This window comes from Myotis myotis, unplaced genomic scaffold (genome assembly GCF_014108235.1).
Source record: "Myotis myotis isolate mMyoMyo1 unplaced genomic scaffold, mMyoMyo1.p scaffold_m19_p_17, whole genome shotgun sequence".
NCBI lineage: Eukaryota > Metazoa > Chordata > Mammalia > Chiroptera > Vespertilionidae > Myotis > Myotis myotis.
The window spans coordinates 45605200-45623077 of NW_023416321.1; the positions used below are offsets into that span (position 1 = coordinate 45605200).

At 52.8% G+C, this 17878-nt stretch overlaps 1 protein-coding gene across 2 annotated transcripts in view; it reads left to right on the forward strand.

The window, feature by feature from the left end:
• Positions 1-623: 623 nt before the first annotated feature.
• The window catches only part of PMP22 (peripheral myelin protein 22), a 29683-nt gene continuing 12428 nt past the window's right edge, over positions 624-17878 (forward strand). Inside the window, exons 1-3 of one of the 2 annotated variants that reach the window (XM_036341713.1) lie at positions 624-762; positions 5021-5132; positions 6338-6434. In XM_036341713.1, coding sequence (XP_036197606.1) covers positions 5055-5132; positions 6338-6434 — 175 coding nt within the window. In that variant the 5' untranslated portion in view covers positions 624-762; positions 5021-5054. Of the gene's footprint in view, positions 763-3200; positions 3359-5020; positions 5133-6337; positions 6435-17878 lie in introns of those variants that run through there. The other variant, XM_036341714.1, reaches the window with a different exon arrangement.

A 17878-nucleotide genomic window follows, 5' to 3' on the forward strand; every position in this document is an offset into this window, starting at 1 on the left:
CACCTCTTTATAGCTTTCTGATGGCTCTGCTGGCCTCTCCTGCCCGACAGCTCAGAATGTTTACAAGAGAGGGTTGTTGTTTTTTTCTTGAATTATTTCATGAAGGTCAACACTTTATAATGAATGACACTGAGACATTTGGTTCCCTGGGGTGATGCTATGAGAGGTGATCTGTGCAACGTCTCAGCTCCTTAAAATGATATCGTTGGTTAGAAATGAAATCTGTTTGCACACATATAACACTATGGACATAGACCCTTCACACAGTACATTTCATCTTTACAGGACTCACTGGGAGGTGGGGGTGGGCACTGAAAACCCAGGAGACCTTTTAGCTATTACACAAGCTGGCACTTCCGGTGAGAACAGCCTTGGCATCCCAGGTTACAGGCGTACCAAGAGCTCATCTTGTTGATTTCAGGTTCTGCACGCCCTGCCGGGCCTCTTGGGATCACCGTGTTCTGCAAAGCGCACAAAGCTGGGCACTGTCTCTTTAAATAGTAGAGGCTGAGATGCTCTCAGGCCACCATGACATATCCCAGCATTGGACCAGCCCCTGAATAACTGGAAGGACGCCTGGCTCGGCTCTCAGTGACAGGGAACACCACCAGGGAGCATCTTGGGAGCCTGGTCAGAAGCAGCGGGCTTGGTCTGCCAGCTGCAGGCCTCTCTCCTGCCCTGCGGGAGGGCCTTGCCTCTGCACCCTTTGCATTTGACTGCAAAGAAAGCCGGGTGGAAGAAGGGATTACACTGTTTGTCCCGGTGAGTTTTATTGCAAACTGTGCCTCTGGGTGGTGTGTACTTACTCTGTTTGACGGAGTGTTTGTTGCCCAATCCCCCAGTCCCTGCAGAACGCAAATGGAAAGGATTGCAGTGGGACTGCGTGTGTGTTGGAATTGACTGGGGAGTCAGAGAATATTTTAATCCTAGGTTAAGAGCTGGACATGCACTCTGGCTGGGGTGGTGAGAACGACCCTCCTGGGGCATCTAGAAAGCCCAGTACATCTGGTTTGAAGGGAGCAGGGCGGTCCAGGTGGTCTTTCCTGATGGGAACCAGCTCTGCCTAGACACTGGCAGGTGATCTGGCGTTGGTAAGCAGGCCAGAGAGAAGCTTCCACCTGTCGCTGAGCCCTGGCCCGGCCTGGGTGTGGCAGAACTCACTCACCCTGCACCGAGCCTCCTCCACCACTGGGAGCCCAGTAGGCAGAAGACAGGAGAGGCCGTGAGGGGGGCTGGGTTCAAGTTCCGCAGCCCACAGCTTGGCTGCGACCTGGCACTGATTCAAATATTGGGTTCAAAAGAAAGGAAGGTCTGAGCTGTGCCTTACAATGTCTACATTTTCTAGATGCATATTTCATTTAACAGTTTGCTTGCGGGGAAAAGGGAAGAGAAAAAAATCCTGAGTTAAATACACTAATATTTGTAAAGTGCTTAGACTTGTACTGGGTACATAGTGATCACATAAATGTTGGTTAAATAATAAATTACATGTAAATAAAAGTCTAAGTGGCATAAAGCAAAGCAATGACTCCTACGGCAAGCTTGACTGTAAAATGCCCCGGGCAGAAAAAAACACTTCTTTTTCTTTAGTTAGTCATTCTCCTTGCATATGTGTTTTCAGCAGATGGGAGTTAAGAGCTATTTTAGTTCAGGGCAGTCAGGCTTGCCCCTGAACTTGTTGTGAGGGTTACATGTGATGTCATAATAAGAATGGTGACAATGTGCTGGGCACTGGGCCCTTATGTTTTAGTTACTATGCTCGCTGCTTCAGATGTTTTAAGATAGGCATTATTAGTCCTGTTTGCAGAGAGCAAACAGATGCTCAGTGCACTTCAGTTAACTCCCCAAATTCATGCACCCTGAGAAAGCAGGGTAATCAGGTGTGGCTGAGCCCAGAGCCACAGTGCCTAACCATTGGACCATATCACCTCTCACAGACCTTGTGGAAAGTCCTGCTAAAGTGCCTGCTATGTGAAGGACATTGGATACAATTTTTACTATGATTCTTTTTTTTTAATCTAATAATATAACAATTTTTAAAAGATCATTGAAGAATTTTTCAAATAACTTATTTTCACTTAAATATTAGAATGCATATACGATTAGCTACAATAAACAGCTACTTTCAAATAGTAAAATAATGTGGAATGATTTAAATCATTTAAAGTGATGAGATTTTATGACAGTTCACTAGCAGGTAAGTGTGTGTGTGTGTGTGTGTGTGTGTGTGTGTGTACTGCGTTCTTAGGCAAAGAGGCTTAACATCCACACTGGGGCTCTCTCTTCATACACCAAGGCTGGCCTGCAGGAGTGTCTATTTGAGCGCATCTTTGCCACGCCCGCCCGGAAGGGCTAGTCTCTCCCTGTGACGCTAGGCGGACCAAGTTCAGGCAGCTATGAATCAGCTGATTTCCCTGGCTGCTCTTCCCCCACCTCAAATGGCCAACTCCCCACCTCGTGGCAGGGACGCCAGCCGAGCCTGGGAGCCAAGCCAGGCAAACTTCGCTTGGAGCATACCCGGTTGTGTTCTGGTTTGCCCAGGCTAGGGAGGGCTGGACCCCGGGACAGGCTGTCTCATAGTTGCCAGGACTCTCCCTCAGCCCCTCTCATCCAAGCGGGGCCCGCTAGATCGGTCCACTCCAATCCTAGCGCGACCTGTGTGCAGACACGGAGAGCTGGGGAGCGCGGTGCAGAGGTGCCTGCTAAGACCACAGAGCAGGCCGGGTGCGCCAGGAACGGAGAGGATTGGGCATCCCCCAACGCTGAAGTGTCAGCCGCCCGCCCTCGCGCCCTCCCCACGTCCCCGAGAGTCATCCAGCCTCGGTCCCTACGTGCACTCAGCCTGCGGGAGTGAGCCCCCGAAGCCCAGCGCTGGGCACCCGCGGGGCGAACTCCGGCTGGCTTTTCCCACGTGGGCTGAGGGGGTGGAGGGGCCACGTTATTGGTCAGCGCTCGGTTTCCATGAACTCGGCGGCGTGAGGGGAAGCGGAGGGGAGAAAGCTCCGCGGTCTCCGAGTTTCCCGTAAAAGTCGCAGCGGTTTTGCAGTGATTGACTTTCTCCCGAGGCGCCCTGAAGGCGAATAACTGTCTCTTGCCCCCACCCGCCACTTTCTGCCCTTTCTCCTCCCCGAGTCCCGCCCTCCCGCACACGCTGACCCAGGGACACACCCCACTGCGGCGACGCAGACAGGGCGTTGTTCCCGTTAAAGGGAAGGCCGGGAGCCTCCCGCCCGCCCCTGCTCGGCGCGCGAAGCCCCGCAGCGCAGCTGTCTTTGGGGACGCCTGCAGCCGGAGGAGAACTCAGCGAGTCCGGGCCCGAGGCCGCTCTGAGGATCGGGGACCGCTATCCCTTTGGGCTGTAAGTGCTTCGGTCGGGAAAGTGGAGGAGACGGAGGAGAAACGTGGGCATCTTCCGTCGATGGTGCCAGAGAGCGCGGAGCCCGCGCAGGCTTCGGCTGGCCAGGTCCCTGAGCTTCCCGTATCGGGCGTGGGCAGGCCGACCAGGGTCTGTCCCTTGCGGTTCCTACGGGGTTTTTAAGGGTACAGAGTGGGGTGCGGCTGATCTGTAAACCTAAGGGGCGCGGGTGTTGGGGTCGGGATATGGGGCAGGGGTGGAGCAGTTTTCGCCTGCCTGGAAAGGAGCCTACTCCGGACTCCTTGGCAAGGCAGTGCCTGCGGTGGACATCCCGGGGTGCTGTGGTTCCCCGCTTTCTAGCTGTATGCCGATCCTCCTCCTCTTGCCCCTCCCGGCCCTAGGAGCCACTGGATTTATTTAAACCTTCTGGGAGACCTCAGAAAACTGCTGATTTCTCCCTGTACAACCCTGGATTTCTTTCAGGGTGTTGCTTATGGAGGGTAACGAAGGGGCCTGGGATTGGGTGCTTTAAAACCGAGTTATGAAACATCTCCCTGGCCCATGACTCCGTCCTGAAATGGTCCCCAAAGACTCAACGGGTCTCCCAACTTTACCCATCCTCTAACAGGTCACCCCGTCTCCAGTTCCCCAAGGTCCCTAAAAGGAGGGGCGAGGACCGCACCGCGCCACGGCCGCTGCCGTTCTCCTGGGACTCGACCCTTTCCCCTCGGCCTCTGCTTCCCACCGACATTTGCTCCGCTCCATTAGATGGGCGGCTTGGTTCACAAAACACCCTTCAGGATTTAAAATTGGGATGTTAACTAACGGCTTTTTCAGAAAAGGTTTCACAGTCCCAGGTCTGCGGGAGTCCCGGCTCCGCGCGCTTAGGGCCCCGAGGGGCTGCAGGGCGGGCCTGCGGGGCGCCCGCCGGGGGGAGGCCCCGCCCAGGGACTGCGGGGTGGGAGGGGGCGCGCGGCCGGCGGGAAGCGCCGGGTCCGGGGCTCGCTCCGCCTTTCTTCCCTCCCCTCGCCGCCCTGCGCCTCTCCCCGAACCGCCAGTGTCTCCGGCTGCTGAGCCGGGGCCAGGACGGCTCCGGGCGCTGGCAGAACTGAGTGGAAACTTGGAGACCAACGGAATGCGGAGCGCGCCGGGATCTGGGAAAACGACTCCCTGCCAGGCGCTCTCCCGCCCAGCCTGCCCCTGCTGCCCCCGGCCTCTCTCGGAAATCTGGGCGCCTAGCCCCTCGCCCCCACCTTCACTCCACAAGGGAGCGTTGCTCTCCACTTTCTGACCCCTTCCCCAAGTCGGGCTACTCCGGGAGGCGCCGGGGTGGTGGGTGGAGGCGGGCTCTGGCCTCTGCTCGTCATTTTGGAAAAACCTCTCCTCCTGGACTGACTTAGCACATGTTTTTTCCAAAAGCAGAAGATGTTCTGGGGTAGGGGGACCCCCTCCCTGCTGAGGTTGGGCGGACATCCTACGGTCCGCTGCTGCCCCCTCTCGGCGGCCGCCGGGCGTGCAGGGCCCCCGTCCGGGAGGCGGCGCGGGCGCAGCGCCAGGCCCGGCATTCCGCGGCCAGGAACCTCCCTCGCACCCCTCCCGCCCTCGCAGGAGCTCGCTGGGGCCAGTCCGCTCGGCCTCACGTCCAGCTTGTGCTCTCTCCCGCAGGCAGAAACTCCGCTGATCACAACTTGCCGCCAAAATGCTCCTCCTGCTGCTGGGTATCATTGTCCTCCACGTCGCAGTGCTGGTGCTGCTGTTCGTCTCCACGATCGTCAGCGTGAGTGCCCGGCGGGCGGGCCAGCAGCAGGGGCTGCGGGCATCCAGTCCTCACCCAAAGCTAGGGCCTCCGGAGGCCAGGATTCCACCTGTGCTCCCCCTCCCGGCCCCCCTAGTTCAGGACTGCTTGATTATTTGCAACAAAAAGTCCCAGAAGTGCCCTAGCGTTTTGCAGTTTCTGGCAATCTGCGCCTTTGGGGTTGTTTTGAGAAAACCCGCGCAGATGAAGGGGTAGGGAGGAAACAATCACTGGGCTAGGTTAGCTGCCAGGCCTCTCTCAGGGCAGATCCAGACCCCCAGACTTTTACTTGGTAAAGTTGTTTAGCTTTTTTTCCTGATGCAGGTTTGTTGAGAAAGTGGAATAGTTATGAAGGTTTGCTTTTATCCCAAATGTCATAGGTCAGATGGGCAGCTTCGTTCGCAAAACACCCGTTAGGACTTAAAATTGGGACGTTAAAATTGGCTTTTTTAAAAGAGAGTTCACAGTCCCAGTTCTGCTTTATGACGTGAACATAACACCTTCTTAGGAAAAGTGCCCCTGTCTGAACAGGCCATCAGGGCAACTTGAGTTACAAAAACACTGAGCAGCAAGTAGATGAGATTCTAAACTCATTTCCTGGCTGGGAACGTGAACACAGACCCGGGCAGCGAGGTGCTGTGGCTCTCACTTCTTCATATAAGGCAGGTCCCAGGCAGGATCATCTTGTCTGTTTCAAAGGCTGAGAAATAATTATGTTCCAGATTTGTGAATTTTATAAGCATTCGGGTTTATCTTTTATAAGCATTTTAAAACATGTTAATTGTGCCTGACAGTCTTGTCAGATTGGGAGGAGTTATAAATAAGGAAGCAACAGAAGGTCCAAGTGGGGAGGAGGCTTGGAGGCAGGTGGGCCCGGGTTGAGCCCAGGCTCCTTCTACCACAGTACACAGCTCTGCACATCGTGACTTATGTGTGTGCTGCTTTCCCATTTACAAAGTGCTTTTCACTGGCCAACCCTGGCCTTCCCCCTGACAGTGTCTGAGCCAGACCAGCACCTCTCTCCTCACCAGCATGACAGTGGCTCTGGCTGGGCAGCACCGGGCAGGGCAAGGGCAGGCCAGGGGGCAGGTTGATGAAGCACCTCTTTGCTCTCCCAGGGTCTTCTCCCTCCCCTTTCTGTCACTCCTCACTGCCTCGCCTGATTTAGGATGTCTTGTTCTTTCTAGCAATGGTTCATGGGCAACGGACACATGGTGGACCTCTGGCAGAACTGTAGCATGACTGGGGGCAACATGCGCGTCTGTGTCTCGTCATCAGCAAACGGTAAGAATGGCATTTTGCTCCCGCAAGCTTGTCTGTAGCACGTTTCTTTGTTCAGACCTGGAAGCCCTTGTTTTGGGGAGACACAGGCTCAAAAGTTGTTGTGGGGGTTGGGTAGAATGTGACAGGGGGCCATGAATTAAGACAAAAGGAGAGGGGCAGTCGCTTCCCTGGCTAAACTACTGTCCTGGCTATCATTGTACATGCTCCGCACCCACAGAATGCCATTGAGCTCCCCCTCATCATTAAGTGTAATGCTTCTTGTGAATAAAGATCGTCCCAAGGATAGTAGGGCCAGCTCTGGTCCCCCAGTTACAAAACTGTCTTTCCAAGTTTTGGGACTCAGTGAGGCCCTTTAGTATATAAACATTTGAGTGTTTCTTTGTGCAAGATGGGGTCTTGAAGCTGTTTGCAGAAGCCTCAGCTGAACTCGGAAGGGTCCTTCAGCCGGGAGTTTGTGTTTTTCCTCTGTTCTCAGCATCCTGGCTTGTGAGACATTGGGAATCAGGCTCACTGAAATTCAAATTAAGGGGATAATGGCAGTGGAAGAACCTGCCAGATTTCTCAAGTCCTTGGAGGGGGCAGTGCTCAGCAGGGGCATGTGTCTGGATGTGGAAAGGCTGAGGGGGAATAGATGCGTTCTTTTTGGTGTCTGGGCGATGTTTAGTGGCTATGTGGACCCTGGAAGGAGCTTGCTGTTGAGGATACAGTGAGCCTGGCTCAGCATACCCTTGTGTTCCACAGGAAGTGTCATCACCTACAGAGGGAAGTAGATATAGGTATGACCCTGCTTTGCTGACACCCTGGGTTTAAAGGACCAATAATATGCAGGTTCCATTGTGGCTGCAGTGACTCACAAAGCCAGCATTTCTGTTGAAGACGCTATACCCGATGGAAGAAACCAGTTTAGATTCAGCTCATCAGAGCCGGCGGTGAAGTAGCCAGTTTCTTTGCCGGGTTTAGCCTCCTATGCTCTGCACCCAATTGCAGCTAAGCTGCTGCTGAAGCATCACAGACTAAACATCTGGAGCCTCAGTATACAGAGAAACTGCTAGAAGAGTCACTTGGTGGTTTCTATGGGGAGAGCTGGCAAGGGGTAGAAACCCTGCTTTGTTCTCCACTTTCCTGGGGGAAGAAAAGCAAGGCCCCAGCCCTTGCTGAAGCGGGCAGTCAGTCCTTAACCTTCTGCCTCAGTGTCTGAAGGATATTGAATTAAAACCGTCCTAGAAGTTGCGCAGTGAGGTTGCATGGTGAGTTGCAAGTAAATGAAATACTCCTGCGTGCCTGAGAATCTGAGATAGTGCTGCTTGTCCCCAGGGCCATGTGTCACCCGCTCCAGGGTCAGCTGAAGTGCCCTGAGAACTCAGGATGGGAGTCTCCTCGCTCGCCACTGACACCTGGTGGTCACAGCGGTGACTCAGTCCAGAAGGCAAGCTTTCCCTGGGGCCAGGCGGTGTCCCCAAGCACCGGTCTCAAGTGGCATCTGGCCATGCGGGGTTGGCATGGAATTCTGCACTCTGAGGCCCGGAAGGAGACAGTTTGGGCAGGCATGGTGAAACCAGCTGGGTTTCAACAGAAGTGAGGCGGTGGAGGAGCGGCTATGTAAACTGCTCACACCGTCTGCAGGAAGGATAGCGACGTTAGCTTCGTGGCCTGTTATTGCCCTTGCACTTGGCATCGGCTGCAATTTTAAATGGCTGTTGTTCCATGCTAGATGCCGGCCGGTCTCAGAGAGGCACTGTCATTTCAACCAGAAAACTTCTCTCTGAACGGGCCCTTCGGTGCCAAGCGCACCCTGCGGGGTTTATGTATGACCCCTGGGGTCTGTGTGTGTTTGTTTATGCTGCCTTTGGGGTTTCCGGGTAGTCCGGGAGCGTGGCTTCTCCGCATTCTCACCTCTCACTCGGGCATTTGGAGGAAATCTGGACACGCCCTTAAACAGACCCTGTTATTCGGACCTGGGCTGATCCACTGCATCGGGAGTTTCCATCTCAGCCTCCCCAGTCACTGTCCCTGGCGACATCTCCCTGACTGGTCAGCTTGTGTGACAAATCCAGCTCTGACGGGGCTGAATTTTCTGGGCCTTTGCTGCTTTTTCGATTGATTTTAACAATTTCTGTGGCAGACAATAAGGCGATAAAGTATATAATTTTAAAAAATTAGACTTTTCACAAATGAACTATATCAGTTGGGTCTGAACTTGCTCTTAGAATGTTTGGAACATAATTTTGATTTTACTCAAATCAAAAGTAATTTGTTACTGATAACAATTTATGCAGAATATGTTGTGCGTGTGGTCTATGAAAATACATTGGTTAACACGACTTTTTTTTTCTGAAGGGGCTCATTTTTATGTGTGTGGGACTACAGCACTACCCTCTCGGGGTTGCCATTCATTTTATTTTTTATATGAATCATGCCTCTTGGTGGGTAAACTGTATGGCGGTCAAACATCTGTGTTATATAGTTTGAAGGAGGCATATCAGATCTTTCCCCCAAGTTACCTCTGCATATTGGAAGTAGTTTTAGATATCTTACAAACTGTCCTCACTCCTGCCTGTCTTTCCACTTTTAGAATTTATTGACATACTTTCTGACCCCTCCTGCCCCTGGCTGCAGGTAGAGGTGAGAGAGGCTTATTGGGGGAATATTCATGGTGACCTTGCAGTGAGTGAATGCCTCTTGGGTCCAGGGAATCCAAGGTCTATGCCCTTGATGGTCCCGAGCCTCTTCGAGGAGTCAGGAGGTCAGGGTGGAGGGATGAACCACTGTGAAGGCAGCTTAGGCCAGATGCCCAAGGAGTAGGGGTTGGCAGGCAGTGCCAGGGTTCAGGGAGGAAGTGGAAGGGAAGTCTCCTGTGGGAGGTGGAACTTGATCCATCCTCCAAAACATGGGCAGGATTTAAATAAATACAGGCAAAGAGGAGGATATTCCCTATCAAGGCAAGGACATGACCTAAAGCCAGGAGAAAGCAATTAACCAGCCAGCTTGTGTTCCCTCCAGGATAGGAACCACAGCATACAACAGAACGGTTTCAAAGGGTGGCTTAACTGAGATAGCGTATTTCTCTCTCTTTAAAAAAAAAAAAAGTTTGAATGTAGGCAATCCCAAGAAGAGGTATGGCAGTTTCTTGGAGTTGTCGGGCACCTTCTTGCTTATTTCTTGCCACCTTCTGGATTTGGCCCTCATCCTCATGGACCTACAGGCTGCTAGTGCTCCAGCCATTTCATCCACGCTTCACGCACTAGGGTGGAGGAAAGAGGAGGAGGAGGATGTGTCCCCTTCCCTTTTACTGAAACATCCCCACATAGTTCACATACTTGTTTCTATCTTTATTGGAACTTAGTCACGCAGCCACACCTAGCGATAAGGGAGGCTGAGAATGTAGTCACTTGGCCTTGGGAGAGGCATGACTTCTCAGTTCAAACACATTTACTAGCCAGCACCTCCCAGTCAGCCGGCTGGGAACACTTCCCTCCCTGGCTTTGCCTGCCCCTCTCCATAGCCACTCAGCCTTTTGCACAGAGACTCTGCTGGGCCCAGGCGGTTTCAGAGCAGATGTGGGATTCTTCAAATGTCCGTCTCTACTACCTCTGGGGCTTCGTCAGGAGCACCCCCTTTCCACAGGACCCATATCAGGAACGCAGAATCCTTCCACTTCCCTCTCTCTCACCTCCCTGGTCACTAACACAGTCTTATTCATGGTGTCTTTTGAACCTTTGTTTCCTCAAGTCCAGACCTGTCTCCTGAACCCCAGACCCTCATATCCAGCTACCTACTAGGCAGCTCCACAGGAGGTCTCAGCGGCAGCCCCGCCAGGCAGTGTCCACCGTCCTCCACCCCATCTACCCTTTGACAGTGTCTAGTATTTGGTTGGATGCTGCCCCACTGCCAGCAAGCGGAGCACAGAGTCCTCCTTGACGTACCTCCTGTCTCTGTTCTGTCATCATAGGAGCCATGGCCACTCACCTCCCATGTGTGTGGCCCCCTCACCTGTCAGAGTTGCTGTCACAGCCTCTGAACTCCTAACCTTTCTTGCTCCCTTGTCACTCATCTTTCATATTGAACCCAGGGTGATATTAAAAAACCAAACCTAATCTTAGTATTCTCGAATTAAAACCAGTCAGAGGCCCCTTATTGGTCCTAAAATTCCCGGTGACAGTCAGTGCCAAGGCCTATAGAAACTTGACCTGTTCCTGTTTCCCATGAAAGCTCGCCTTCCCCATCTTCCCTCCATTCCCCCTGGAATTTCAGCCTTCTCTTAGGTCCTTGATCATGAACTTCCCTCCTCAGGAGCCCCTTCCTCTGTTCTTTCATTCAGAACTACTCATTGAGTGCCTACCATGCACAGGTACCACTGTAGACACTGAGGATACAAGAGTAAGAACTTACGTTTTCCTGGGTGAAACAGTAAACAAACATGGGTAATTGTGGGCACTGGTAGGAACTACAGAGAGAATGAGAGGGTAATGTGGTCAGGCGGAGTGGGTGGAGAGGGGGCCTCCTGGAGGAGTGACCCCTTGAGGATGACCGGGAGTCGGCCATATGCATATGGACATCTATCTCAGAGAAGTTCCAGGCGGAGGGACCATCAAGGGCAAGGTCACTGGGAGGGAAGGAGCCTGGTGGGGTTGAGGAACAGAGACAGAATGGCAGGAACAGAGCGAGGAGAAGGGTATCGGGGCAGCCCCCTAAGTCCTTAGACCCAAGTCAGGAGTCGGGTGCATATGGATCCATTTCTGATTTCACGTGACCTGCTCTGTCGTGTATGTGTTCTATCGATGTCTGTTTTATTCCAACTTAGAATAACAGTCCAGAACATTTATAAGGCAGAATGTGTCAGAAATCATACAAAGTGGAATCATGAAACAAAAGCATTAGTTCCCTCATTCAGGGCAAGGCCAGTCAGTGTTAAACTCCCTGTGCCGTTTCAGTCCAGTTCTGTGATTAGTGCAGGTCACGGATTCTTGTCAGCTTTGTGGTTTTCCTTTCCTCTGCTGCCTTGCTCATTTCTAGACCTTTCATTTCATGATCAGAAAATAACTGAGGACAATATTTTATGTTAGAAATTGGCATTGAATAACAAACAGGTTCTCTCTGCCTTGATGAAGAAGTGGCGCACAGGGCTTGGCGGGCCGGCCTGTTTGGTCGTGTGTGCACGGTGGGCCGCCATCTAGAGACAGATGAGGCCAGTCCCTGGAGCCCCGGTTTTCAAACTGATAGGACCTGAGCAGCTGTGGCTGGGGCCTGGGATGGGGGTGCACCAAGCTTCCCCCTCAAATCCTGAAGGTTCCCATCTTCCTGGGATCCTCATACCACAGGTGAGTTTAAAATTTACTGGCCAGAGGTTAGTGATGCATTTGTCTAGCAATGCTTTTTGTTTCGAAATCTCAGAATTATCCAGATTTTAAGTCCCAGGTATGCACGAGTGCTCTCCCACTCTGTCCCCACTTTCCAAGGAACCTCTTGCCTCAGAAGAGAGTTAACAAAGTTTTTCATACCGCGTTATAGGCACATAAAGTATATTCATTTTTGAAGCATTTTCCTTTTTAAAGAGGAGGCCTGTGCTCAACACAAAATATGACGGAAAGAATTGGGCCTTCCTCCAGGGGGTTTCTGCCCCTTGCCATCTCTTGTGTACAAAGGCAGCCACACTCATGCACCCCTTTTCCCAGTGTCCCCAGACAGCTCTGCTCTGCCCCAGAGTGTGAGCTGGGCCAGGATCAGAAGCCAGGAGGATGGGCCCCCGTATCTCCTTCCTTTCTAAGTGACAGTGACAAGCTCCTGGCGCGCAGCAGTCATTCAGTGCTTTGGATGGAAAATTAGGAAAACAAATCGCGCCCGTGTCGGAGCTCCCCTCCAGCGCGCAGTGGTCTCCTGTGGTCTGTGTCCACAGCCCCGGAGTCCTCTCGCTCACCCCGCTAGTGGCCTTGTCCTTCCGCAAGGGCATCAGACCATTTCCTTGTCTGTGGCTCAGCTTTTGGTCAGAGTTTAGCAAACACAGAGGCCCTCTGCATTTATGGGTCCATGTTTGGCAATTTAACATCTTTGTGGCTCCCTGGGCCAACCCACAACCTCTGTCCAAGTAATTTTACAGGCCCTTGTGGGCTGCTGGAGCCGGCAGCAGAGGCCCAGGGGTGGGATGTGGCGTCATCATGCTGACGTTCCCACCCTCCCCGTTTCTCCTCAGGTGCCAGCAGCCAGGAGCTAAATTGGAATGTTCTCACAGAGTTTGCTTTTTAAAAAATTCAGATTGCATGCCTAGGATTTCACCAGAATCCAGAAAGCACCCCTTGTACTCTTTGAGGAGCAGGAATTGGCCGGGATGTGGCCTGAGGTGGCGGGTGTTGATTTTCGGTGAGAGAAGGTGCCTGGGAGGAAGCCTCCTAGTGGGCAGTCATTGGCACACAGATGCCCAACGTTGGCAGGGCCCCGGGAGGTCACGGGGCCCATCCCTTCGCCCTGTCCCACCCAGCTCAGACCCCTCTACCGTTTGCCTGCACTGTTCATCTTACCAGTGATGGGGAACTCACTACCTGTCAGGAGAACCCCTTTCCTTTGAAGAGCTGACAATGTGGCCTCCCCACTTATTCCTTGAACTGGGCACACAGAGCCGAAAGACCCTGTTCTTGGGGAGCTCACGTTAGTTGGGGGAGACAGAGAAGTAAGTGACTGTGATGGTGCGAGTGCTCTGCAGGAGACAGAGCGGGCGTGAAATAGAAAGCCGCCCCTGGGAGAAAGCCTCCCTCCTCTCCTGATCCTGTGGATCGAGACTTAAAAGCCAGAGGGGACAGTCCCCTGAAAGACACAGAGGGAAACTGGAGGTCGTGGGAAGGGCCAGGGCCTGGGCAGGAAAGAGGGATGTGTCCACCAGTGATGGGCTGGCCGGTGGCTGCGTGTGCTGGCGGAGGAAGGGGCGAGAGGGCCGGTCGCTGGGGCTTCACAGCCCGCGGTACTGCGCACAGCCGGACACTGACGGGCTTGAAAGGGAACAGTGGCGGGATGTGATTGAGTTTCGAAAGCTCCTTCTGGCTGTTATGTAGACCGTGTGGAATGTGAGCAAAGCACTTGGATTTGGACGTCCTTAGCTCGTGGCAGAGGTCTGGGCTGGACATTCAGATGCGGGGGCTCTTAGTCCACATGGGTGTCCCCGTCATGTGGGGAATAAAGTTACCGGGGAGAACAGGAGAGGAGGGGCAGAGAGAACGGGGTCCAGGAGGGGTTGGCAGAGGAGATTGGGAAGATATGGCGGTGATGTGGGAGGAATGCCATGCCATGTGTCAATTAAGAAATTACTTTGTTGTCCAGCCGTTTCTGGGGGTCTCTGTTCATGTGTGATGTGCTAGGCTTGGGTTTTACTCAGTTGCAGGGCTTGTCCTTAATGAGTCTGAACCTCTTTAGGGTCCCTGGACTGTTTCCTCAATTATTTGGAGACCACAGTTTTATCTCCTGGGGTCTTCCTTTCTCTAGATCAGTGGTTCTCAACCTTCTGGCCCTTTAAATACAGTTCCTCATGTTGTGACCCAACCATAAAATTATTTTCATTGCTACTTCATAACTGTAATGTTGCTACTGTTATGAATCGTGACGTAAATATCTGATATGCAGGATGGTCTTAGGCGACTCCTGTGAAAGGGTTGTTGGACCGCCAAAGGGGTCGTGACCCACAGGTTGAGAACCGCTGCTCTAGATGATGCCTCACTCTGGCAGGGGCCCTCTGGTGCTGGGGAGATGCCTCGGAGTCCCGCTGTGTGAGGATCGCCTCCGATCTCAGGCCGCTTCTGCTCTGAGGCTGGATGGGGGTTGGCTTGTGGATGCCTAGAGGATCCCAGGAATCTCTTTCCCTCTGCCGTACCCCTCCCTCCTCCCCTGCCCTCTCTGTCTTTTGGGGATTCTAAATGTAAGGAAAGGCAGTAGCAGCATTTATGCATTTGTTTTCAGACAGATTGTTGCACTTCTCAGCACCCCCAGTGTGTTGTCCTGGGAAACCCAGGAGCCTGGGCTTCAGGAGTCCTTGCTTTTCTGCTCTACCCACTGGAAGCTGGGGCAGGGCCCTGGCTGCCTGATGGAGTGGGCCCGGAGGAGGAGGACCTGGAGTGGGTGCCACATCACATGCAGGATGCAGTGGTGATGTGGGGGGATCCTGAGCGGGGCAGCCTTTGAGCTGGGCCTTGGACACTGAGAGGAACTGGAGGAGGCGCGCAGAGGAGAACAGGGTGTGTGAGGGGACGAGCATGTCAGTGGTACATTGTGATGTGGGCAGGGGCCATATTAGGTCTAGTTCTTAAGTGCACGATGCTTGGCCCTTTTTTATACTTTAGGACCAAAAAGGAGAGGGGGCTTAGATTATTTTTACATGGAGAATGCCTTTTAAACCCAAAGATCTTGAAAAGAACTCAGTCATTCTCTAAGTACATTCTCCATTAAAGCCTCTCATGGTCAGGCAATGAAAAGTGTCTTTCTCCTCCTCGCCATCATTTTCAGTGGCCAGACCCAGCATTTCCAAGTGAGCTATTCTTAAAAAAAATCTCTGATAACTAAAATTTGAAAGTTAAGCAGTCCCTCCCCCAACACTGCTTTACATGTCATTGTTCATTGTCATGTCCAAGGAGGGAGGCTAATATACTTGACTCTCAATTTTTTTTTTTTTTTTTTTTTTTTTAATCCACTGGTGGGTAAGTCTTCCCACCACAATTCTTTGGGAAACACAACCTAAGCTGGTCCTTCTGCAACTAGAATTTTCCAACCAGGGAGTAAAAGGGGCCTTGACTTTCAGGTACTTCAGGTACCTCAGTGGCTGTATTGTGTTTCCTTTCCAAGTCCAAGGACTTGTAGGCAGAACAAGACTATTGGTGTCAAACCACAGATATAACTTAGACGCTGGAAAATAGTTAGTGTGCCTACTTAGTTCCCGGGAGCCTCCTGCCTGGGAGCGCAGTTAATTGAATGGTTGTGTCAGGTTTAGCGAAACCGCTGCCTGAGCAGTTTGTGCTCACTAGCTGCCAGCCGTAGGTTCTGCCCTAGTTAACATGCCCCGTGCTCATGTGGCTTCCTCCTCGCTCTGAGCTCTGGGTGCACGTCTGTGGGCTGAAGGCCGACGTAGCTTTCCACTGGGGCTCGCCATCTGCAGGGGCCGCAGCAAAGCTGGCTGGAGGTCTGAACCCTATTTCAAAGCCAGCAGCTGATCTGGATTGTGTGGGGGGGGTGGCGGCTGAGGTCCTGGGGGAGGACCTGCTGGGCCCCACATGTTCCAGCGGGTGGGCGAAGCCAAGTGCAAAGGCCACATTGTTTAGGATGGAGGCCTCTTGGCAAGTCAGCTATTTCTGGAATGACATTGTCTCCGAGAAGTAAGGAAAATGGAGACTTGTGTGAGGGCTGTGGGCTGGGAGGTGTGAGGGTGGCGGCCCAGCCTTGTGAGCCCCGCGCCTTTGAGAGCAGCCGAGCGTCATGCAGCTGTGTGGTGCTGCCTCTGGCAGCTGGGTTCGTCCCCTCCGATGGCCTCTTTCCTCACAGCTTGTTTCTCCCGTGGCCTCTTCAGTGTATGTTCTAACTGTTCTCCTGATTGAGTCAGAGAGCTTTTCTGAATTGACCAGAAGGGGACTCGAGGGCAGTCGGGACAAGAAGGGGTGGCTCCGTGCTGGCAATGAGAGTGCAGGAGGATCTAGGTGAATGTACATTTAAAGGTGCTTCATCCACCCTGGCTGGTGGCTCAGTTGGTTGGAGTGCCATCCCATGCACCAAAAGGCTGTGGGTTCCATTCCTGGTCAGGGCACGTATCCAGGTTGTGGGTTCAATCCCGGGTCAGGGCGCGTTTGAGAAACAACCAATCCATGTTTCTGTCTCACATCGATGATTCTCTCTCTCTCTCTTTAAAATCAATAAACATATCCTTGGGTAAGGATAAAAAAATAAACAAAAAAAACAAAAATGCTTCATCCTTTCTGGGCCCTTAACTTACTGGCCTGCAGGGCCCAGGCTAAGAATACAGCTGAGGGGGCAGATGCACTTCCTTCATTGCTTAGCTGCCCGCGGCAGGAATCTGACCTTGAAGTGAGCTTTGATCATGGAGCCACTCACCCTTCCCTGTATCTCCTGGGGATCTGAGTGTGCCTGCAGCCACGGCCCATGTCCAAAGGCTGTAAGTAGCCCTTTCACCTGGCCCTCGCATTTAGAACAGTAGGTCAGCGAAGAGTTTTAGGGCTTTTCATTCCTGTGCTCAGCACCAAGGATGTAGGTAAAAAGGCTGCCACTGGGAATCCCACCATGTTTACGAGACCCTGGGAGGCCTGGAGGAGGGCATTGGGCACTGGCTGTGTCTCTGGCAGTGACTGCGAACTTGTCCCAGGGCTTGGGTAGGTGTCTGTCCCCTGCAATTGGCCATGCCTGCAAAGTCCCGCCTGCCACGCAGGTTCACGCGCAGCTCACGGGAAGGCCTGGAGGAGCCGGGCTCCATGCTCAGCACTCGGAAGCTTGCGGGTCAAGCGTCCACAGCCCCTGACCTCGCAGGAGGCCAGGCCGGCGAGCCCCCCTGTAGGATAGAGGTCAGGAGTCCCCCCTTTTATAGGCACCCACACCCCTGGATGTTAATGAGGTTGTATGTAGCATGAACACTTTGTAATATTGATCGATTAAATGTAAGACAACTCAAAAAAAAAAAAAAATTGCAGGCTACCATGTGCCAACCTGCAGGATGGCCATGAGTATTGCTCCGTATAAAACAGGTTTGCCATTGGCAGCTGTTCCATTGCATCCAACTAATAATTATCTTCTGTACATCTGAGCTGTTGGGCTATTGCAGGGGTTGGCACATGGTAGCCTGCAAATTAAAAATGTGGTCAGCAGAACTAGGTAACAGAGCCATCCCTGTTCTAACCAGAGCGTGTGACCGCCCGGGAGAGTTGGGGCTCCCATATCCTCACCTGGGACCAGGCACCTGCGTGCCTGGAGCGTGTGGCGTCAGCTTTTCATCGCTGCCGCGCTGGTCTGGGCCAGTTCCCACGAGTGGTTCAGGCTGTGGAGCAAAGTCCCACGGACCTCAGAATCACCTCGGGGCATCGAGGGCTTCTCTTCGGGGCAGTACCAACCGGGCTTTGGAATCTTTACCCAGCGCTTCCCCCTGGTCTCTGTTTCCCCCTCTGCCCATCAGCAGCTTGAATGGCCAGCGGCTGAGGAAAGGAAAGTCCCTTCACTCCTCGCGGGGGGACCCAGTCCTGCCCAGGGCTCCACTAGCGCTTTGAGTTTGGGAATTCTCACTTCTTATTGACTGCCGTGTCTTCTTTACCGTGTTATCTTTTAAATTGGTTCTAATTGTTTATGTATTACATGAAAATAATCTCCTTATTAAAAATAAATCAAATGATATAGGCCAAATGAAGGCCTTCTGAACCAAATTGTCCTTGTTCTAGCTCCAGTTCCTGGGGGTAACCATTGATATGAGTTTAGCAAGT